The 24152-nt window shown below is 40.3% G+C and overlaps 1 protein-coding gene across 1 annotated transcript in view; it reads right to left on the reverse strand.

The window, feature by feature from the left end:
• Window positions 1-24152, reverse strand: part of sh3rf1 (SH3 domain containing ring finger 1) — a 171014-nt gene that overhangs the window by 55760 nt on the left and 91102 nt on the right. Inside the window, exon 2 of the mRNA XM_069197266.1 lies at window positions 4135-4410. Within this exon, the coding sequence (XP_069053367.1) occupies window positions 4135-4410 (276 nt within the window). The remainder of the gene's footprint in view (window positions 1-4134; window positions 4411-24152) is intronic.

Raw genomic sequence — 24152 nt, forward strand, 5'->3', positions numbered from 1 at the left:
ACACAAATGATTTTGTTCAACTTTTATCATTTTAAAATTTTGCATGCAAGAAACACTATTAAATTGCTCTTACTTTTAAATCCTCAGTCTTAAATACTCTAAGCATTCCAGTTTATCTTCAAATGATCTGAAAATCACTTAATTAAAGAAACCACTTGCAGAATAGATCAGAGAAACTGCTCCAGGCCTTTTCAAATTGAAAATTGAAAGGTTTCCTTACAAAAACCCCCTGGACAGTCCCAAGATGCCATATTATTAAATTCTATTTTGTTAATCTAAAAAATGTAAAGCAAAATGTTTTTGAACACTTGTTGCAGAAACCAGTTCTGGTATTAGACCGTTTGCTTACCACTGTAATGAGACTACTGCTTTGACTACAGGATGTGATCAGAAACTCCAGCCAATCAACCCATTTTCTTAACTTTATCCAATTCAGGGTAATGGGGGAGCCTTTCCCAGCAAGCAATGGGGACAAGGCAGGAAACACTCTGGACAGGATGCCTGACTCAGGACACACACACACCTGGACACAAAACGCACACACTCACACCAGGGCCAGTTTGTCTTTGGACTGTGGGAGCAAACCCGAGCACCCAAAAGGAATTCCACATGAACATAGGAAGAACATACAAACTCCATACAGACAGCAACCCAGGTCCCAAAACGGAATTGTACCCAGGGCCCCAGCGCTGCGAGGCAGTAGTGCTAACCGCTGTGCTGCACGACCTGTACTAGATCCTACTCCAATGGGGCTAGTCTGCCCACTGGGATTACAGATACATTCTTTAATCTGCACACATTGCAGAATGAAGAACTCGTTCGTTTCTTGTGCCTTTTAAAAATTATTTGTGCAAATCAGTTTGAATAATCCAACTAGTATTGTAAAACAGCAAAGATTTTTTTATGTACCTGTAAATCACTAGACAGACTGTATATGAGTATAGTGTTCATTTGGTATGAGAAGAATGAAATCTTGTAGCTTGAGCTTATCATTTAGGCACAGAACCAGCAAAAGATTACTACCTCCCTTGCACTGAGGAATCACAGAGGGATCAATCTGGTTAGCATTTTTAGTTCATGCATAACAGATGGAGAAGAACACATACTTTAATATTCAGAATCTTCACGTTGTATCAGTATTTGGAGATGGAATACTTACCATATTTCAATGTGTTTTTAAAACATTCTTGACTTTTTAAGTGTGTGAAATCACTTGCTTTATTTTGCTGAAACCGATGTGAAGGTCACTTGGAGATCTGCAACCTGTTTTTCAAAAAAATAATTCTGTTTCTAGTTGCGCATACCGCATCATCCACCTGGATCCCTGATTTATAAAAATGGGGGTGTTACAGTGTTTTCTAACATCGGTGCTCCACATGTTGAAATTCTGCAGGTTATCTGCCATCTTATTCCTAGGACATGTGAAACTTTCAGGCCTAGTGCTCTGTGCTACATAACTATGAAAACAGTTCATGCATCTGTTAAAAGCTATATTTAGACAATTAAATAGTTTTAATATAAGGGCATATTTGTAGCCACACATTATGATCTATTATTAAAAACATTTCTTCAGATTTCTTCTTGTGTATGCAATGCCACACTGTAAGATTTTTCAAAGTGAATTTATGACATTCAGGACCATCTTCAATATTACACTGAACTGTGGACTAAAATGAAAACGTCTTTTAAATTCCTTGGTATATCACTTTATCAGTCTGGTAAGCACTGTCATGCAAGGGACTGTGTTTAATTAAACATGCTGATCTCCTAATTGAGTTGTAATGAGATCAGGTCTCAAGGTGGAAACAGTAATTCTTCCTCTGGAAACGACTCAAGCAGAGGAGGAATCAGGAGCACAGAGCTGGGATGTGGTTGGAGCTCAGCTACCTAACTTTTCACAAGGTACTCCAGTGGTTCCCAGCCCTGGTCCTTGGAGGAACACTGAGCTTGTGGGTTTTTCATTTCCAGGTGAAAATGCATCTCTGAAATGTAGCTCTGAGATCGGAGAAGCAACCTACACCTCCAACCTATGGCCTCACTGTTCTGCTTCCTGGTTTAGCTTTTTAGTCAACTGTTTTTTTCAGTCAGTAACAAGAGTCACAAAATACCTGGCTCCAAGGGTACTGTTTTTAACAGCTTCAGCACAGAACTATATGGAGCTTCTCCTCAACTTGTCAGCCATTACGTCCGACTAAACAGCTCTTACAGTGGGGACGACACTGTATCAGACACGTCCACATCCCACTGACACATTGTAGTCAACACACCTGAATGAGGGCAATTCTTAAAATCTAAACCAGGATTAATACATCTTACAAATCCCTTTTGACCTTTCAAGAGTCAAAATAAAATTCAAAATATGCACCAAACTTGAAAATGAAATCAGTTAATCTGTGATTAAGAACTTGTGTGGAAAAAAATATAACCAGGACAAGACCCAGCCCATTGCCTACGGGGCAAAAGGAAATCACATTGAAAATGGATTTGTTTCCATTTTTGTAGCACCCTACTGTATTACAAAAGTGGGCACGCACAAAGTGCCTATTTATATATATAACCACAAAATCCAAGGTAAAAAACAGGAATTGGAAAATTAAGTCTGCAACTGCCTTCTACATTTAGCCAGATGGTAATTTTGAGAAATGTTGCACCAGCTAAAGGCTTGAACTTACTTCTTCCACATCTTGTTTTCTGACAGTCTAACAGGTAAACGACAGAAACCAGCCTGCGGAACAAGACAGGACACAAGGAGCAAAGTCAAAACTTCCACTCTCTCGTCCCGTCATGGGCACCTTTGCAAACCAATTTGAGGTGAAAAAGCACTTTCAGTTTTCAGGCAACACAGAACTGATTCAGCTGGCAATCTCCATCTCGCGGACGCCCCCCCAGCCCCAGCTGTGCAGACAGAGAAGCCAACAGTGCCCGAGACTGGCCAGTTCTTATAGGGAATCCCCCTGCCTTAGTCAGTCCTGTAGAGTGAGGGCACTGAAACAGTCCCGTCTAAATGATCTTTGGCGTTGAGACTCTTTGATCTGTCTTCAGGGCTTTGTAGAGCATTACATACTCACAACTCAGGAAAGCTTGCTACAGACAACAGGGGACTGGACAGGAAAAGAAACGCAGAAGAGAGACCTAAGACCGCTCAGTGATATGAAATATGTTTCCATTCAGTGTTTTTTATACAATGGGGACAACAATAATGGTGAGTTTTTTTGCTCAAATGCAACTTTTTTGAATGCTTTAAGATTTTTGTAAATCTTAAGTAAACTACTAGGCTATATTAAAAGTACGGCAAACAGGTTTCAGTATCTTTGCCCCCAAGTAAGAAACCCTTTTCTGATTTACACACTTTAATGCTCAAGTTCATGAGATAAATTTAAAAAGCTTCACAAATCGGTTAAACATATTCTGGCTCTTCAAAAAAAAAAATTACAGAAGACCTCAATAAAAACTGAAAAAAACTCTGTGGAAAGTTATCTTGTCAAGCTCCTTGAGTGTCTGTATAAATAGAGCTTGATAAGAGCAACCCCCAGAAAATCATCAGCCAGATTCTAGTGCTTCCAAGATCAAAACATGCTGTATGAAATAATTTTAGGCTCACCAAACTTCATCCATACATCTTGTATTGTAAAGATCCTTATTCCTGGCAAGCACTGGACTATACCCTGGATGGGCTAGCAGTCCATTGCAGGGCACACACACACACACAGGCAGACAATTTAAAGAATCCCACTGACCCGGCCAGTGGGAGGAAACTTGGTACTGAGACACCAAGGTGGACATGAGAAGGACATGCAAACTCCACACAGAAGGCAACCCAGGAGAGAATCGAACCTGGGACTCAAAAGGTGTGAGGCAGCAGGACTAAACACTGCATCGTCATGCTGCATGCGTCACACTCTATCCCAATTTTAAATTACCATGTCAATGAAACAGGCTAAGGCAAAACCACTTTGTCTGCAACAGAACAAAAAACCTTAAAATGCAGCTTCATTTTCATATATTTTTCTTTGTTTTTTCTGCCCTGCTATTCAAGCACCTTCTCCTTAGCATTGTATTAAGCCGACATGACATCTTGGATCTTATAAAGGAAATCTGCAATCTGTGATTTAAACAATTTCTCGACCCCATTACCTTTGTGAAGGTCAGGCAGTCCTTGTCTTGGTCCTTGTCCTTGACCTCGAAGTCGTACAGCGCCTTGCCCTGGGGCGGGGGCTGGGAGAGTGGCTTGATGCACTGTATGTAGCTGGCCGGGAGGAAGCCATGGCTGCCATTCAGCTCGCCGTGGTACCAGTTCTCATCCACCTTCCTGTGCAAGATGATGACGTCACCCTTGTTAAACTTGAGGTCTCCAGGCTCTTTGCCTTCATAGTTGTAGAGGGCTTTTCCACAGGGCAGCTGAGGAACATTCTGGAACAGAGAGAGTGACAGGGCAATGAAGATATACATTAGCCTCACACTAGAAATACAGCCCTGTGAGAATCACTCATACCAGGGTACAGAGCTAGGGACTTCTGTGAATACTGCCATAGTCCCTTCAGTATGCAATGAGCAAAGGCAGACACTTTTACAGTAAGAAATTTGGACTGTTTCTTTTTTAATCCATCATTTTAACTCATCTTTTGCATGCCTTATGTTCCTCCGTGTCGTTATTTAAAATAAAACACTGTCTCTTCGCAAGACTATCTCTAGAATCTACAAGGCATCAGATTCTGTTTGCAAAATACCTCTCCGCCTCTCCAGGCTAACAAAAGACTTATCAATCTATTTCACGACTTGTTGCCTGCTTGGGTGTTTCATCATTGTCTTTGACCCACTGAAGATGAATAATGCAATAGAGATCGCTCCTTACTGCTGCAGTAAATGATCTCCTCCTATAAAATCCCACACGAGCAACTAAGTGTTTTCAGAAACAGGTGAGAGCAGCTGACTCCTCCAGAGGAAGAATGATCGACTCCCTGATGACACAGCTTGCTCCAAATCTTGAATTACACCTCCTAATGAACTATATATCTTGATCAAAACAGAGCTGAAAGTAATTACAAAAGGAATAATTAATGAAACATGATTTTTTGAAAATGTTATGTAAAACTTTTGTGTGATTCGATGCAAAGTCAATTAGGAGGGGGAAAAAGGGTCTGATAGAGTTAGTTTAACTGCAGTACTGCACCTGTGATTTTGATACAGATGAATTACATTTAGGTCCTTTATAAAAACAATGTTGTGAATATTAAAAACAATCATAGAGCAGAGGTGTTCAACAGCTTCTCCTGACTCTTTACCCACTCCTATTATTGTTTTTCTGGGAGGATAGGAGCTTCATCAGCAAGTAACTTTAATTCTTCAGAACCAACAGTGAAACATAAAACTACCTGATGCAAGTGGTAACTATAGCAAAGTGCACTGAAAACTGGGGAAGAACTTCTTTATGCGAAGAGTTGTGGGAGCAGGGAACAAGCTCCCCAGCCCTTTTGTCCAAGCTGATACCTTTCTTTTGTCCCGACCTCTTTCAAAAACATCGGGATGGGATCTTCAGGTCACTTTGAAACGAGCACCCAAACAAGCTAGATGGGCCAAAATGGTCTCTTGTCCTTTGAGGCTGTGTTCTTACAGCTTGCTCTACTGCAGCATGACCAAAGACAGCAGGTGGCTTGCAGCACAGAACAGGGATAAGGAAACATTTTAAATTGGTGTTTTTTTTTTTCACCTGGACATTTAAGTGCTCCACCTTCCCTCCACAAAAAATAACTCCAGATGTTTCCCAATGAAATAGTGTTGCCATCACTGTCACCTCCTGGCCATGAAAGAAAAGCACACAGGTCGACACAAGAAAAGCAGAACACCGAGTGAGAAGCAGCGAAGTGGACAAGAAGGTCTCCATCACCCTGTGACAGATAATTTGCTGCCTCCCTCTCCCCAGTGCTGCAAGATTCCTAACTGCCTGCTGAACACTGTCAGGCCTTAATCTCGGCCAACTGTATCGCAGAGATAAAGCAGTATCCCTCTCCTTACTATACAGCCAGTAATTGATTTTGCATTATTGATTTGCTCCTTCTGTTTCTTATGTCAACAGCCTCACAGATAAAACCAATGCCTGTTAAAGGTCAGGCCATTCCCAGAAGCACAAGCACACAGTGTTTGACCATGTGAAGAAGGAAGAGGCAGCATAGCTGAGGAGGACCTGTATGCAGTTTAACCCACGGAACCTGTCTGCTTCGCTCGGAAGACTGTCTTTATTAAGGCCAGGGAGTCTGCCTTACTGCTCTGAGGCCAACACTCTCCTACACACTTTCAGGAGACAAAAGTTGCTAACGAATGCAAGACACTGCTCTTCATCTGAATGATAAAATAGTTGAAGTCATATTATTTTTTGTGAAATAAACAAAATAAACATAATTCATCGATCCGTTTTCTAACCACTTTATCCACATCGTGGGGGAGCCGAAGCCTTGGCAAGCACCAGCCACAAGGTGGGATACACCCAGGACAGGCCACCAGTCCATCACAGGGCACACACAGGCACAGAGACACACACACACACACACCTCCCAAAAGCCCATTAGCCTCTCACTGTGTTTTGGATAGTGGGAGGAAACTGGAGCACCCAGAGGAAACCCAAACAAACAAAGGGAGAACATATAAAGTCAACATAGATAGCTGCACAGGAAATGAACCCAGAGCCCCACTTATACGAGGCAGCAATGCTACCCACTGTGCCACAGTGGTTCGCCATAACATAACCATCTAATAACAAGTAATCAAACCTACAGTACTAAACTGCATTTGTCAAGGGATTAAAAGCTAACAACGTCTGACACAAAGAACCTTCAAAGCTGAATTTGGTGTGCCTGCTGTGTCAGTAATTGTGAGCTCTAGTACGACAATAGCAAAAGTTGCTTGCACCTTTTGGTCATGCAAGAACCTGCTTTTGTGAAAAAAGGAGAATATGCAGAGCTGCTAAACCAAAAAACAAACACACGACGGGCACTTTCATCTCCAGCGCTGGGCACGCAACAAACACGAATAAAGGCAAAAATTGAACACGTAGCTTCTTCTGCCCTGTCACTTCAGAGCCACCACTCATGGGCTCAACAAGCACCCGATTGCAGCAGCCTCCCAAGCTGTGTGCTCAATTCCAGCAACCCGTCAGGGACTTGCTGACGTGGTGCTGTGAATCCATTCATGCGTTCAGCCTCTTTGTCTTAGAAAAGGCTGCAAGAGTCTTTCTTATTATTGACTTTTCCTCTCTTTATTGCACAGCACTGTGAGATGAAGTGTCATGGAAGGTGCCATATAAAACAAAGATTATTACTATTAGTATCACTTCAGGCTGATCTGCAATCTTACATAAGACCTAGAGCAAAGATTAACTTACAGCTCCCATAATGCTGGTCTGACATAATATTTATCACCTTTGTTTTGTTTTTGCCCTTGGAGCTACTAATGAAATCTTCTTCACGGCAGGGTTTTTGGACTAGTTTCGCCACATTTAGCTCATCTTTCGTTTCTGTAACACCGGACTGAGATGAATTGTTGCAGGGCAATGTGTGCTGTAAATCAGTCTACATTACACTTTTACATCAGCGTCTCTCCACTGTTTCTCGACAGCTCTGAGATATTATGTGGGGTATACAGTATGAACAAACCCTGGAGTTATTCCTTACATCATACGGTGATAAATATGTAAACCGCTTTATTACATGAATCACAATCATGACTTGGCTTGTATGAAAATAAGAAATGTCTAAGTTTACCAGAAAACTTTTGAAGCATCACAATTAACACCCCACACAGTGTACTGTAGAGTTAGAATTACAGGAAATTATATATTTGAGGAAATTATACAAGAAATTATATTTGGCCTCAGGTACCAGTCTAGTTACTTGGAAGACTTTTGTGAAGAAACACACTCTCAAAGGCCAACAAAGAAAAGAGCTGTTTCCAGAGCTAAACTAAACAGAACTAAACAGCTCACTTAAACCTTTAATACAATAAAGACACATCCTAAAGAAACTCAGATTAGCCACTTTAAAATTAGTATAGAAAGCACAATGAAGTACTCTTATAAAAAAGTCACAGATTCATAAGAAGAAATTACAGAGAAAGCTCATAACACTTACAAACTTAGTAAAGCAAAAACCTGGGAAAATCTCAAATGAACATGAAAAGTAACAACTATAAATTATTGTGAAGTAGCAGTAACAGTGTGAAGTAGCTCTTGAAGCACTGAAATCAGTCATCACTGTACTAAACTTTTGTGCATTTTTTGTGACAAGAATCTGCTGCAATATTCATGGCTATCAAATGTACCTATCTGGAAGAATTACATTGTACAAAATCATCCAGTTGTGACATTATGTTCTGGATTCTAGTACAAGATCTATGTGCTTTAGACATAAGTGAGACCATGTATTTTGTTTTTAAAAAGAAACCCATTCACCTCTGTCCTTAAGAAAATGCATCAGAGCCACAGTCTGTACCGCATTAAAAATGTATGGTGGCCTTTTTTGTAAAAAGAAAAGAAAGTAACCGAGAATACGGCCCTTAGTTACTTATTTATGATCACATGAAGAGAGAGGAGGAAACAAAAACTAGGATGACAGATTAGCAGCTAAAGAGAGTTCTGCATACCCATCCAATGCCTCATTACACACGCATCATGATACTCTTAATATGTAACACATTTGTTACAGATTACAGTACGTGGAGGAACCATCAGTTACCAGAGCAGACTGTAAAACCTGCGAAGAGTTTCGCTCAAGGAAAGCTGCTCAGCCCTCCTGGTGAAGCTGTTATAACCACACACATAGCCCAGGGCCAGCTGGACACATCCACCGTGACATATCGCCCCTGAAACTGGGAGATGAATGGCGGCGAATGAGAGACTCATTCCACAGGATAACAGCTCCATTACCAGCTCTGGTGAACTCAACTGGCAGTTTGAAGGGCAGCGCACCACAAGCTGAGCCTGACTTCTGCTCCCTCGACACAGTCAGACAGTAAAATTGGACTCCACATAAGAACGTAGGAACAATTAAAAACGATTTGAGGCCATTTGGCCCACCCGGCCCGTTTTGTAGCCTCTTGTCAATTGATCATAGGATCTCACGTCTCCGTTTCTTGAAAGAAATCAAGAGATTGGCCTAAAAACATGGCTGGATAGCTTGTTCCATACTCCTACAACCCTTTGAGTAAAGAAGTACCTCCGGTTCTCAGTACTAAATGCACTTCCAATTCACGTTTCCACAGCAGACCTATCCTTCACGAAGCAGAGCAAACGTGCTTGCTCAGATTAATGCTGCACATCACTTTTTCAGACATTTAAAGCATATTTCTGTTGGCCATGCCTTAAAACTGGGGCCCCAAAGTTTTCTGGGGGGACACTGCATTTTCAGGTTTTTGTTTCAACCAAAGTAGTCAATTAAATAATTATTTCATAAATCAGATATATGTATAGGATTTTTCTCAAAGGTTTTAACAGTGCATACAAAAACATTCACAACATTAAAGGCAAAATTACCAACAGAAGGAATTCTTGTGCCCTAGATAAGATAACTATTTAGCATCAGAATATGATATTCCTAAAAACAGTCCTGGCTTCTTGGTTAGGAAAATTACCGGGGCACTATTTGTAAGAGTAGGGACGTTAATACCAGTGTTTTGGTTAAACGCCACTCAGAGCTTGCACAACCTGGCTCCCAAAAAAGTTCCCCCTGAATTCGATTAAAAAAGGAGCTTCTTACTTCTCTATCTGATCTGGTACTTTAAGACATGGGGCTGCTCTCTGCCACTGCTTAACCAGGTGGGTCTGTAATTCAGAAGCAGTTGAAGTGTGTCCTCTCCTTTGTGATGACCTTTGAGTTCCTTCAGGATGATATGTGGAACATTAACACAAGGAATTATTCTAAATATCCTCTTTCACCTGCCAGGACTCTAACATCACTCAGTGCAGATAATAACTAAAAAGACTAAAAATCCTAAAGCCCTGTCTGTTGCTGTATTTTGTTTAAGAAAATACATATTATTTCTCTCTCTTGTATCTGAATTTTCACCCTTATCTTATGACTCGTGACATTCTATACCTTTACAGTGGAAAAATACTCCACCTCTGAAGACAAACAATTACATAGTTAAACAACAAAAAATTGAATATAGTTTTACATTGTTTCTCATTTATGTTTAGAAAAAACTAACTTTTTCTTTCACGCCATCTTAGCAATAAACACTAACATTCTCCTTAAGGCATATTTCTGCTGTCTAAAAAGTCAGTAATCACACTGGCTTTGACACTCAATCTGGAATATGTGCTAGACAAGCCTTTTGTCAAGCCCAGAATACAGAGCTCAACTCAGAGGGCGACACTGGTAACAACTCCCAGCCCCTCAGCTCTGGATATTTAGTGTCCTGTGGGCAGTAGAACTAGCCTGTATTCTCAGGCTTGCTAAACAGGTCCCAACACAGATATATCACACTCACAAAAGGTCAGTGAACTCAACATGCAGTGTTGTACTTTAAGAGCAATGTCCCAGGAACAGAATTGAAAATATTATTTGCGACTGTCTGTAGACCAATTCAACAGCTCTGTGCAAGAACATTTAGAAAATATAAAGGTTATAAAAGAGAGGAGGGTTCATTTGGCCCATTTATTTGATATGAGTGCTAGTAGTTAATTCATGAAAAGATCCCAGTTCCTTTCTTTTGATCTTCAGCATGGCTGGGTAGCTTGTACCAGACTGCCACAACCCTTTGTGTAAAAAGGTGCCTCCTGTTCTGGGTTTTAAATGCATTTCCTCTTATGTTTCCTTCGCATCCTCTGGTTTCTATGTCACTTTAGGTTCTGAGTAACTACTGGGTTGATGTTAAATTCTTGAATCGGACCTCGTAGGCCTCTACGTTTAAGATTAAAAAGATCCTCTTCCCTGTACCTGGCTGCTCTTCTCTCGACTGACTACAGAACAGCAATCTTTTTTTGTAAACTGGAGACCAAAACTGTGCTCTTATTAGGTGCATTGTACACTTTTTTAATGTAACATCCCTTGATTTACTGATTTAAATTTTACAAATACAAAACTTTATATTCCAACACTGTGCTTACATTAATAATTTCTTATGCACAGTTAGAAGATGAAAATAATGTCAACATTAAAACTTAAGTATTTTTCATGAATAGCTTTATGCTCAATGTCTCCAATCCTCAAAGGACTTTTCTGTTTTTGCTACCTGCATGCAGCATTCTGCTCAGATGCATTATCATCCGACAGGTGTTTTCCCAGTCTTGATTTGTCTAAATTTTTCCAAATTGTTTACTGCTTCTACAGTGTTTTGCCTTCTATTTAGGCATAATGTGTGACCCTTAATAGTTTACTAGTCAAGCAAATTATAATTCATTGAAATAAATTAGAAAGTGTAGTGGACCTAATATAGGTCCTTGTGGTACTCTGCTAATTATGGCACACCAGTTTTAACATCTGTACTCTCTACGTTTTATTCATTAATGAATTCCCATAGGAAATATACTCAAAATTGCATTAAAAGAAAGACATTCAACTCATTAAGCTTGTTTTATTTTTAGCAGTTAATTACAGTAATTGAAGATCTCATCCAGCCAGTTATTGAATGAACTGATGTTATCGGTTTCAATAACACGGCTGAGCAGCTCGTTCCACACATCCACTCAATCCTGTCTCAGACTGGATTCACTGAATTCCTACTGCCGAAAATTTAAAAAATTAAGCTTTTCTAAGGAACTTTTACAAAATTCTTAACATCTACAAATGCCATGTGCTCTGTAAAAGTAATTAACACATTTACAGTGTCCTCCAGAATTATTGGCACCCTTGGTAAAGATGAGCAAAAAATGTCTTTGTCGTTTATCAGCTTGATCTAACTGGTAAAATGAAAAAAAAAATCCTCATAAAAAATAAAAACAATTCTCAAAAACACGTGTCACAATTATTGGAACCCCTGCATTTAGTACTTTGTGCACCCTCCCTTTGCCAAAATAATAGCACTGAGTCTTCTCTTACAATGCTGGATGAGGTGGGAGAACACATAAAGGGATCTGAGACCATTCCTCCATACAAAATCTCTCCAGATCCTTCAGAGTCCTTGGTCTTCGCTTGTGGACTCTCTTCTTCAGTTCACCCCAGAGGTGTTCAATGAGGTCAGGGGACCGGGATGGCCACTGCAAAAGCTTGATTCTGTGGTCAGTGAACCATTTCTGTGTGGATTTGGAGGTATGCTCTGGATCATTGTCCTGTTGGAAGATCTAACCACGACCCAGTCTTAGCCTCCGGGCAGAGGCAGCCATATTTAGATCCAAAATCTCCTGGTATTTGATGGAGTCCATGATGCCATGTATCCTAACAAGATTCCCAGGGCCTTTGGAAGACAAACAGCCTAACAACATCACAGATCCCCCACCATACTTCACAGAGGGAATGAGATTCTTTTCTGCATGACCTTGACTCTTTGTACGCCACACACATCTCCGGTGTTTGTTGCCAAAAAGCTTTATTTTTGTCTCATCTGACCATAGAACCCAGTTCCAATCAAAGTTCCAGTGATGTTTAGCGAACTCCAGGCGCTTACTTTTGTGGTTTAACGACAGTAGAGACTTTCTTCTGGCAAAGCCTTCCAAATAGTTTGTTGGCATGGAGGTGGCGTCTAATTGTAGTTTTGGAGACTTAGTGACCCCAGGATGCAAAGAACTCCTGCAATTGTGCAACTGTGATCCTTGCAGAAAGTTTTTCCCCTTCAACCACTGTGCGTGGGGACAATATACACTTCCGTCCTCTTCCATGCAGTTTCACCACAGCTGCAGTTGTTTGAAACTTCTTAATTATTGCCCTAACAGTGGAAATGGGTATTTTCAGGTGTGACGCTAATTTGTTATAGCCATTGCCTGATTTATAGAGGTCAACATCCTTTTGTCTCATTTCATTTTCATTTTCTCTGATCTTCCCCCATGTTGATGGATGACTAAAGATGTTTGGCCTGCATGTCACCTCATACTTATACCCCAGTGAAACAGGAAGTCATGGATGACCACTTAAGAGTTCCTAAAGACTCAGGTGTGCTTAAAAAAGGTAAAATATGAATGGGAACATACGTCAGTTAGATTTTGTTCATAGGAATTTCTAGGGGTGCCAATAATTGTGACGCATGTGTTTTTGAGAAAAATGTTTAATTTTTTATAAGGATTTATTTTTTCTTTGAATAATTTTACTTCACTGAAAGGTTAAGATTTCTCTCATTTTTTCAGTGTAAGATCAAGCTGATGAACAACAAACATTTTTTTAAGCCTTTTTTGCCCATCTTTACCAAGGGTGTCAATAATTCTGGAGGGCACTTTATATGTAGTTGCTTCTATAACAAAAATAATTATTATTACTTGCTCCAAAAATTCTAATAAGATAGATAAGTAAGATCTATACTTTCTATACTGAGAGGAATTATTCTATGCAAAAAAGTACTGGAACAGGAACTATTAACATTTGTTGATTTTTATGCTTCTCCATGTTGTCAGTCTCATGCAAGGAGCAGTAATAGCCCAGCTGCTCCTAACCCTGGTCCCGGAGGAACTCGGTATCTTTTGGAATTACCTTAATCATGGGCTATCGTGCCCTCATTCATGTGTGCTGCCTGAAAGGTAACCCACTGGACTTTCTTAGATGTTCTGTGTGGCAGTTTCTGACACAGTGCCATTCCCACTACTCATCATCCAATCACCAATGAGGAAGAGCTGTTGAGTCAGAAATAGCGACCAACAAGTTTAGGAGAGGCTGTGTACAAGCTGTCGGAAAAAGTATCCCTAAAAACGAGTACTTTTGAGATTCAGGACTGACAGAAGAAACGAACGTATTAAACGTCTAAACAAACAAGCAGATCAATTGATTCATCAGTTGGCCCTGGAGATGGAGAGCTCTTTTGGAAGGAAAACAAGCAGACAACGTGTTCCTCCAGGACCAGGGCTGGAAAACACTGCACTAGAATCCTACAGCCGATCCTCTAGTTTAGTTCTGGTTTCTTCAATTCTATTATATGCAATGGAAGTAAAACTTATTGGTCTTTAATTAATTGGAATGGTTTTGTTCCCCATTTAGAGAGGGGCAATGCTTCAGTAATTTTCCAGTCAGTGGGTAATCTTTTCTGAATGACTTCGTTAATGGATGGTATCACTTATTTCCATAAGTACCACTGGTACAAATCCATCAGGTCCTGTAGATTTGTTTAATTTAAGTGCTTCTGGTACATTTAACATTTCTGCCTCTTCTATGCTAATGGCAATTAACAAGGCCCTACAAAATAAATATATAATACAAGACTGAATATAAAACTTTCTTTCCTCAATACAAGCAAGATCTCCCAAATATTTTAATGCAATACTAAAACCAAATAAAAACATCTAAATTTCCAGAAATAACATGTAGCGTACAACAAATGCATTTCTGAGATGAATGTGCTTTCACACAGCTCATGATTACTTCTAATTTCCAATTTGCATGATGTGAGAGGAGGTGTAAATTTGAAGGGTTTGCAGCTGCCCATGAAATCTAATTTTCATGTTTGCACTTCTTATTCTTCATTATGCCTGGCCATTCCTAGTTTTTGTTCTTCCTTTAATGCACGTCAATCTAAATCTGCATTGTTGAATGATGACACAGTGCTAATTTGATAGCAGGCGCAGTCCTGACATGTTCCACATTTCTGGCAGCCAGCTGGAAAACCAGAACACAGCCAGGATATGGCAGTGCTGTGGCCACAGATTATTCTGCACCTATCCTACAATCACTCCCCAAAATCCAAAAATAGATGAATCGATAGGATCATTTGAAATAATAAATACAATTTCAAGTATTTTGCTTTAAAAACAATATAAATTAAGTTATTTAAAATATTGGCAATTAACTTCAGAGCCTTTATGGTCATATTTATCTTCTGCATTTACAGTAGCAACCCACTATCCTGCTCCAATTACATTATGACATGTTTAAAATGAAAAAAGAGAACTACGTTTTTCTTGTTTTGTAACCTGCATTACTTGTGCTACAGCACTGTCATAGTAACACATCTCATTTCAACAAAAACTAAAGACCACTTTCTACTTCTATGTACACATATCTGATTGTCACAGTCCATTAAAAAATTCAAATCACAGTGTTACTCAAACACCCTTTACCTGTAACTCTTTAAATGTCATAAAACATGAGGTTTCCCAGACGTGGTTTTCCTCAGTCGAAATAGGATAAATCAGTCAAGCAACACATTACTGGTGAACTGACAGTTCCTTCATATTCATTAGATCACAGTTTTTGCCTGTTGTTTTTCATTTCTTTAGTAGTATGGAATTCGGAGCTCCTGACAGGTGAGAGAGAGCAGGACGCATTTGATCTTTTTATCTCACTCCCAGCGTTTCCATGCTAGGTCTTGCTGCAGCAATGAAATCGTTTTTTTTTACTGCAGTCGTCTGGCATTATGACTATGTGGACAAGTGTCGACTGGGGGCTAATTAGAGACCCGGAGGCTCATTTCACAGCCCGGCAGGTGGAGAAGCCACTGCTAAAACAAGCGAACACCAGTCGAGAGCGAAGCCGAGAGGGAAATGAATGACTTGTCCCAGAAGAGTCGATTTCCTTCACACCAGCATCTCCCCTAGTCCTGCACTGTACTCTTCGAAAGACAGCTGCACCAGAGACTACAGACACTGAAAAGTCTGATGCGCAAGATTGATTTTTCTGTACAGAGCACAATCATGAGGCGAACTGCAAAATGATTTTTTAAATGTACCACAGGGCCTCTTGTGCACATACGTGGCAACTATCCTTCCCAGAGATTTTTTTTCCCTCTTCCTAGTTGGCTGAATCTTATCTGTGCTACTGCACTTTGGTTGCTGAAATTATTTATTTTTTGCTGCTTTAGCAGAAAAACCTGAGAAGTTACAAAGTATACTCTTCTGTGTCTGCCTTGGGGCAGTCGCCTTGGGAGTATGAAGGGAATTCCTCAGGAAAGCATGCCACTGTTTAAAGCTACACGCTGAAAATCACATTACCTTTGTTCTTGAACATCTCTGAATCAGTGCCATCTTTAAATCTTAACCGAGATGACAGACAGACATCTGCCTAAATATTTCAGCCAAGACCGTGATTTAGGCCTGTTCTGAATTCCATACAATCTTTTGTAATTCTCCAAGGGATTAACACACATATTTACTCTACTTATTTGGATGATACTTTTATCCAAGGCAACTTACATTTGCACCCATGAACACAGCTGGTTGGTTTACTGACACAGTATGGGAGAAGCACCTTGCTCAGGGATACAATGGCAGTATCTCAACCCACAGCCTTTAAGCTACTAGTTCAGAACCCTGACCCCTGCTCCATACTACTGCCTAACACACACGAAAAGGGAGAGAACGTGTACAAAACTGGGTGTCTGTGGGCTATATCTTATACTTCAGGCACAGAGTGAACAGACTGAACAGTGCAGAGACTCATTAGCAGGACATAGCCTTGTGTTTTTTTGCGCGTGTGTGAAGATCACAAGACTGTGCAGTAAGAATGTGTTGAATATGCTTTTCAAGGTACTACCCATGTAAACTTTTTTGTGTGACAGTTGTGAATCAATCAGCTCATCTGATTTTTTTTTTATTAAGAGCTCCTTCTCATGGTGATCACCAATGCATAGACAACCCACTCATTTGACATAATGCACTAAACCATCTCCGTTAATCCAGCGAGACATTAAATTAAAGGAAGGGTTTTTCAGTTCACATAGCAATATATCTCAAATTATGTTACAAAGACAAAGCCTACGATAAAAAGCGCCCAAAGGAATGAGGCATTTAGTTTATCTTGTTGTCGTTTTACAGTGCATTCACTTTCTAAGTGAGATTATTCACAACAGGTTTTTTGTAAGAAAAGCCGAAGAGATTCCTCGATTTTCAAAGCCTCACGCCCACACTGAACCATGGGCTAGCTGGCCGTCTCCAGGCACAGGCAAAGGTACAAATTTCTGGAGCACGGTATGTGGACAAGATTACGACAAGCGCCGATTTCAGAAGTCCACGGTGTCTATTACAAGCCGCTTCAATGCAGATGTTCTCCATAACACTGAGTTATCAAAGACGATGTGAAAAATCTGTGTGCTACCTGCCAATTTGCTCTCCTTTCTTACAGCACACCCACTCACACAGGCGCCTCCCGCCGAGACTGCTTCTTCACCGCCGCGCTCTTATCTCCTGCGTGCAACACGCAGGGGCCGTGTTTCATTCTTTGTGCTGCTTAATTACTGCAGAACTTGCTTTTGGAGCAAACGGCACTCAAGCCAGTTTTGTTTCCAAGACCAGATTCTGCTAGACAAAATAAGACGGGCATGATTTTGTTGCCGTTGGATTTCACAGCTTAGCTCTCTCCTCCTGTGGTCGCTCAGGCAGGTTGGCGGACTGCCTTTGACTTGCCACAAGTCACCATTTATCCTGACATATTAATTAAGGGAAATTCTCCAGCCCCTCTGTCATGAATGTGATTCTACAGTTCCTTCACCGCTTATAAAAAAGGCTTTTTAGACGAGCAAGAACCGCGCAGAAATAAAGCAAACTATAGTTCTACAAAGCATTATTCCAAAGCGCTTTCCCGATACACTTAGACAGACAGAATCCTCGGCCAACTAAATTAATTTCATGTTTGGTGAACTTATTTTACGTGTGGCTGTCAAGGGAATGAGAAAAAGGCTAAATTTTCTCTCAATCAATAGCAGAAATTACATTTTCTGACATATGCAAAGCATAAAGAAAAAGTCAATTCAATTAATTTACAAAGCGAAGCAAAAAGAATCCCTCATTTTTTCCTCACATCCCTTTTAATTACATAAAACTAGTGAAAATAGATTTTCCAAAAAGAAAGAAAATGAACAGCACCAAAGTTTAGCATTTTAAGAACATCCTATTTTAACGACCTCGGGCTTCGGGAAAGAATGGAGCAGGCGTAGGACTCGGGGAATGGGGTTGAACTACACATTTAATAACCAGAAACGGGGTACACACACAGGGACAGGGGTTACAGCGCTCCACCTACTGTACACTAACACAGACACGAAGGGAAGAGGCTGTCTCCCAGCCACCGTCCCATTATATCCAGTCCCGTAGTCCCGCCCCCAGGCGCTGTTCTCAGCCCGCCTTGCGTGCGCATAACTAAAGCGCCCTGCGCGGCGCTACAGCATCGTGTCCGACTTTATGAACTGGGCAATAAAATGCTGAATAATTGCAGTACTTTCAAGTCATTCTTGGGGAGGTGGTCTGATATCTATGGAAGCCCGTTTCCGCCAGGGAGTAAAATAAAAACGCGCTATGGTATCTCAGAATTGCGACTTAGTATCTCAGAATTGAGACTTAGTAAGTCAGAATTGCGACTTCATATATCTCACATTTGTGACTTCGAAATAGCCATATTTCATTGTCTGTCCTTTTGTTATTGTAACGGATTCGGGTTCTAGGGCTTGTGCCCTCGCCGCTCCCACCCTAGTTCGTTCCTCGCTGCACTGGCTCGAACCTGAGTCTTGCCAGCTGAGCTAAAGAAGACCTTTTTTAAGTAAAAAAGGACATACAAAATACGTAAAAAGTGTGTTTCAGCTTTTATAATTGTGAATTCTTCTGGATGTGAAGTGCCTATTTCTGTATCTTATTTCATATTCTGTCTACGTAAAATAAAAACTATTTTTAAAAAGCCCACCGTGCACTATTCCATCCGGGTACTATGGAAGCCTCACTGGCGGAAATGGGATTCTATAAAAAATAGTGTAATTAATTTGATTTTTATCAGGGCACTGTACAGGACAAGTCTTCAGGCTTATAGATCCTACGATCCTGTACGATTCATGAAAATAGTGTAACGGAACGGCCGACATACAGGTTGTACGATCTGGTTGCAGTACACCACCCTCCCCTGCGCATAACAGGGATGCTGGCTGCCGGGGTTAAAGAAAGTGAGCCAGTGCAGCGAGGCACGAACTAGGGTGGGAGCGGCGAGGGCACAAGCCCTAGAACCCGAATCCGTTACAATAACAAAAGGACAGACAATGAAATATGGCTATTTCGAAGTCACAAATGTGAGATCTATGAAGTCGCAATTCTGAGTTGCTAAGTCGCAATTCTGAGATACTAAGTCTCAATTCTGACTTACTAAGTCGCAATTCTGAGATGCTAAGTCGGAATTCTGAGATACCATAGTGCGTTTTTTTTTTACTCACTGGCGGAAACGGGCTTCCATAGATATCACTCTTCTATTATTATAAATACAGGAACAAGTAATAGGTTTATTCCATGCTGAAAAGAGAAGAAAGAAAACACAACGTTTCGGCCGTGGAGCCTCCTTCAGGTGTGAGGGTGCATTATAAATACAGTATACACTGACCATAACCAATGTGTCCCTGAAAAATGCAGCAATAGCCTGCATAACAACCACTGTAGTATACTGCTAAAGGTCTAAAATTATTATAAAAATGAATAATGATCATTATCTAAGAGCTCCAAATCCTAATTTATGTTTTATTGGTAATAGGGATATACAGTGCCCTCCCAATTTACTCATACCCCCAATGAAATAGAAACAAAAACACCATATAGCAGAAAGACTGACAAATTGAATAATAATGTGTCTGCTACATTTAAAAAGTCACATTTGACACAAGTAATTATATAAATTATTTAGGTGAGAAAACACCAGGGTGACATTTATACTTACATCACTATATTCAGTATTTTGTAAATCCTTCTCTGGCAGGGATAACACTGACAAGATGCTTCCTATATACGATATAAGATGTGACATAAGAATCCTATTTTATCAGTGGCGTGAATACATTTGGAAGACAATGTATGTACTGTATGTATATTTCCCTGTTAAACAACAGGTCTCCAAAAATGGTCACCTTATAATCTTGGATCCTCCTGAATTTGATTGATTTCTAGGTTGGGCACTTATTCCCCAGTGATTTTCACCCTGAGAGTACTGTATAAATGCACAGACATCCCACTAAACCGCAGGAAACACAATTTGGAACCATAAACAGCATGAATATTAGATTATCATCAAAGGGGTGTATAAAGCAGTTATGTATTGTTTGACATAGAAAGCTGCTGCAGTTCAGAATGCCGAAAAAAAGGCAAGGCAAAATGCTGAGCAATAAAAGAATAAGCATGGTGTTAACCTACAGTAAGAACAGATGCGATTTCAAGAAATTAACATGCAACAAGAATCACTGCCTGCACTGTCAATACCATTGGCATTGAGCAGGTTGTGAAGTGAAAACTCCACATTCTGTGGTATATATTGATTATCTGACAGAATCCATGCACTTATGCATTCAATGTGTGCCAAAGATTTCTCTGCAGAATTTTATTAAGAGGACCACTTTCGCCTCATGGTGTACATGTATACATATTTTTTAAAAAGTGCATCCTTGACATGAAAACATCACTGCTTGAGAAACAGCGCATAACACTTAACATCTGAACAACTCAAAGACATGCAATCTGTGTCCCTGAGCTGTTTTCTGCATTCCTAAAGTTTGGTTCACCACAGTGGACAGTGAATTCTTTTCCAAGTACAGTGATTGCAAAAAAAAACCTCAACCCATCTCTTACCTCTGCAATTCAAATTTCTAAAAAAAAAAACTACCACACTGCCACCTCAAGAAAAAAAAAAGATACCAACAGCCCTCTAAGTAATTCAGATATGAATATATATATATTTTGCAGAAACAGTAGTGCTTCCTTTACAGAATGAACAGCAATGAAAGAGGCCTAGAGCTGAGCTCGGGATTACAGCCAAGGAAAACAGGGGGAGCCTGGCGGAGCCACTGAGAGCCAGGACACCAGATGGACAGGTGGGAGAAACTGCTAACAACGACGCAGACATATCTGACATCCAAGGCTTGGGAGCTCACTATGACAAACTGTTACATCTTCTAGACAAACTCTGTGGGGAAGCAATTACAAAGGCCAGCAAAATGTCAGGATATACGACCGAAAGCGTGGAATTTTAATCAAGGGAGGTTTACTTTAAAACTGTATAAGGCTCTTGTCAGGCCAGAATATTGTGTACAATTTGATCAACATATTCTGGAAAAGACATCAGTCGAGAAATCAGTCGAGAGAAAGGCAACCAGGTACAGTTCAGGTCTAGGAAAGTCCTACACTGACTGACCGGCTGAAGGAACAAAGCTCCTGCACCCAACAGACTTTTTCACAAGCAGAAACCATCTGGAACTGCATTTAAAATGGGGGAACATGAGGCACTTCTTTACACAAAGCATTGTGGAAGTCTCAATGTTATCGATCGAATGTTATCGATGCCAATACCCTGGTTTCTTTCAAGAAATCCTTGAATAAATTAGCTTTTAACTACCAAAAAAAACTAGAGGGGCTGAATGGGTCGTTAGTAACCTTTTCTTATGTTTTTATGACTCTTGGAACTGACAGTAGAGAGAGAAGATGATCAAATGATAAAAAGAAAGAACTTTTCTCTTGTGATTCTTAAAGGTTTTTGCCGTATTTTTTGCATAGGCCTTTTCTCATAAAAGGTATGCAGATTATGGTGGAATCTGGAATGCTGGAATTATTCAAAATATTTATATAGTATTAGCCACACTAATTAACTGCAGGTGTGGCTACCGCTATATGTTAGCGCAACTTCAGAACTTAAGGAGAAACATAACCAAAAAACCAAAGGCAGTATTCACAGGTCCAATATTAAGTTAGTGTGCTGGAATGCACTCTTTTAATACTGTTTAATAAATGCCAAAAATATATAAATATCTGACAGAACATCAATATGCAGCTTTTGATACAAGGTAAGAGCTTAGCTGCTACTTGAAATCGACAATTTCCGAAGAGTGGTTGCAGAGGTTTACTAAGCAACAAATTAAGATGCGCAATTGGTCACAGCACTACACTAACTGCAGTTATATTCGGATATGTTAGGTCCAGATTTCTTCCCTCGGGGCGACAGATCCCGAGACGCAGGGGACAAGATATGAGGCCGCAGCTCACAATTTAAGTGTTTCCTGCTCGTTATTCTCACATCCTCCTAGCTGCACGTCACTAGGGTCCTTCGGGTCCGCCTTACCCAACTCGCCGAGAGCGAGCGAGTCCGGTTGCACACATCGGATCACACCGAAAATAACAGCCACGGCGTCGCTAAGCAGTGTGCGCTATACAGGAAACTCCACTGGACCGCTGCGTGGTTACATGGATATTCGGGGTGGGAGTATGAGAGCGCCGTGTCCAGGCATCAAAAGCCCTACTTAATCATTCCCGTCAGGTGAATAGTGGGAATCTGCGTTCCAGAGCTCTTTTCTACCAACCTTTCCTTTTCGGCCTTTTTCCTTTTTATTCATTTGATTATTTTAAACTTTGCTTCAGGAGACGTTGGGAGCGCACACTGCTTTGTAAAGCAAAAGAACAGACAGGAAATCGAGGCTTCAAAAGAACTCAAGTTCAGGCTTTAGTCTGAAGCGTCAAAACTTAACCAGAATGAAACTGCACACTGAGAAGAATATACTGAATACGTTTTTAAATATGAATTAAACTGGGATACTTTACTAAAATAATTACAATGGTTTTACCTGTATGTAAAGGTTACATCAATACAATAAAACCCTGTACACATATACAAACCTTTGCTCTGGGAGTTTCAATTCAGGAAATTAATAATGCTGCTATCATATCAGAACACTATGTTAAATATGCAAGTATAAAACGTTCACTTAAAACTAAATTTATTGTAGAGCAAAATGCCAGGTTAATAAATATATTTTGCTACTTCTGGCAACACAAGAAAAATGCAAGATACAAATGTGCGTTTCACGGTTTTCAGATACTGTAACTGGAGTTTTAAACTTTTCTCCAATTTACATCTCACATAAATGTTACCTTGATAAATACATCTCAATTACTTGATAATCCAGAGTATTGAAAAAATACAATAACCACATTTCTCCATCTCTTGTATCAGTGGCTCTTAAAAACTTTTTACGTCATAATTCAGAATTACTTTGTTAAAAATAAAAAAAGACTGCCCTCTGAAGTTTGAGTCGCACCAGTTCATATATTTAAACTGATACAAGAAAAGCACAAAGCATTTGTTTTACAAAGTTTTACAATGTCCATTCACAAACAATGACAAACAAGTCCCCTATTTAAAATAAAGTAGTAACTGTACTTGCATGTTAAAAGCTACGTCACTGAATGTTTTTATTTTTTCCGCTAATAAAATATATGAGGGGAGTTGGCACAGTTTTGAAGTGGTTAGCGTTGCCAGCTTGCAGGGCTGGGGCCCCGAGTTCAAATCCTGGGGTGCTGTCTGTGTGAAGTTTGTATGTCTCCCCACGATAGTCTAGGTTTTCTCTGAGTGCTCAAGTTTCTTCCCACAGTCTAAAGACTTCCTGGTAGGTGAACTGATTTCTGGGACAATTGTCCCCGGTGTGTATGAGTGTGTGGTTGTGTCTGTATCTGTGTGCGCCCCGTGATGGACTTTCGTCCTGTTCAGGGTGTATCCTGCCTTGCACTCATTGCGAGCTGGGATAGGCTCCAGCTCTCCCATGACCCTGTACTGGTTAAAGACGTTTGAAATGAATGGTTGGATGGACATAGTATATATGTGTATCACAGTAGACCTAGCACTTGGTATTAATACAAAAATCTACATGTTCCAAGGGACCAAAAAATAATACGATCACCTTTTATCCCCTTTCACCTGACCACCAACTGGTTTGTTAGGCTGTGAGACAAAAAAAAAAAGTTTCAGCTTCCAACAGCCAGCTGCCTCAATTGGAAATCAAGAGTTCAACTATTACAGACATGCCTGCAGCTCTTGCGCCTTGGCCTGTTTAGTGCGAAAGGTTCTTTACGTTTTAGAATACCCATCTATAATTGGATGAAATAATCTGCAGATCACCTCATGCATATGCAGTGAGGTATTAGTTTTGGCTGAATGCTCTTGCGCATTAAACAGCAGTCACAAGTTGCAGCATCTCAGACATCTTTCCGAAAACACTTGTAACCAGAATCTATTTTTTCCCCGTTTACTGGAGACTTTGGAAAAGAATGCTACAAGCCCAGGACAAATTTGCTTTGATTCACCTGATTTAGC

The sequence above is a fragment of the Lepisosteus oculatus genome, chromosome 13, assembly GCF_040954835.1.
Source record: "Lepisosteus oculatus isolate fLepOcu1 chromosome 13, fLepOcu1.hap2, whole genome shotgun sequence".
Lineage (NCBI taxonomy): Eukaryota > Metazoa > Chordata > Actinopteri > Semionotiformes > Lepisosteidae > Lepisosteus > Lepisosteus oculatus.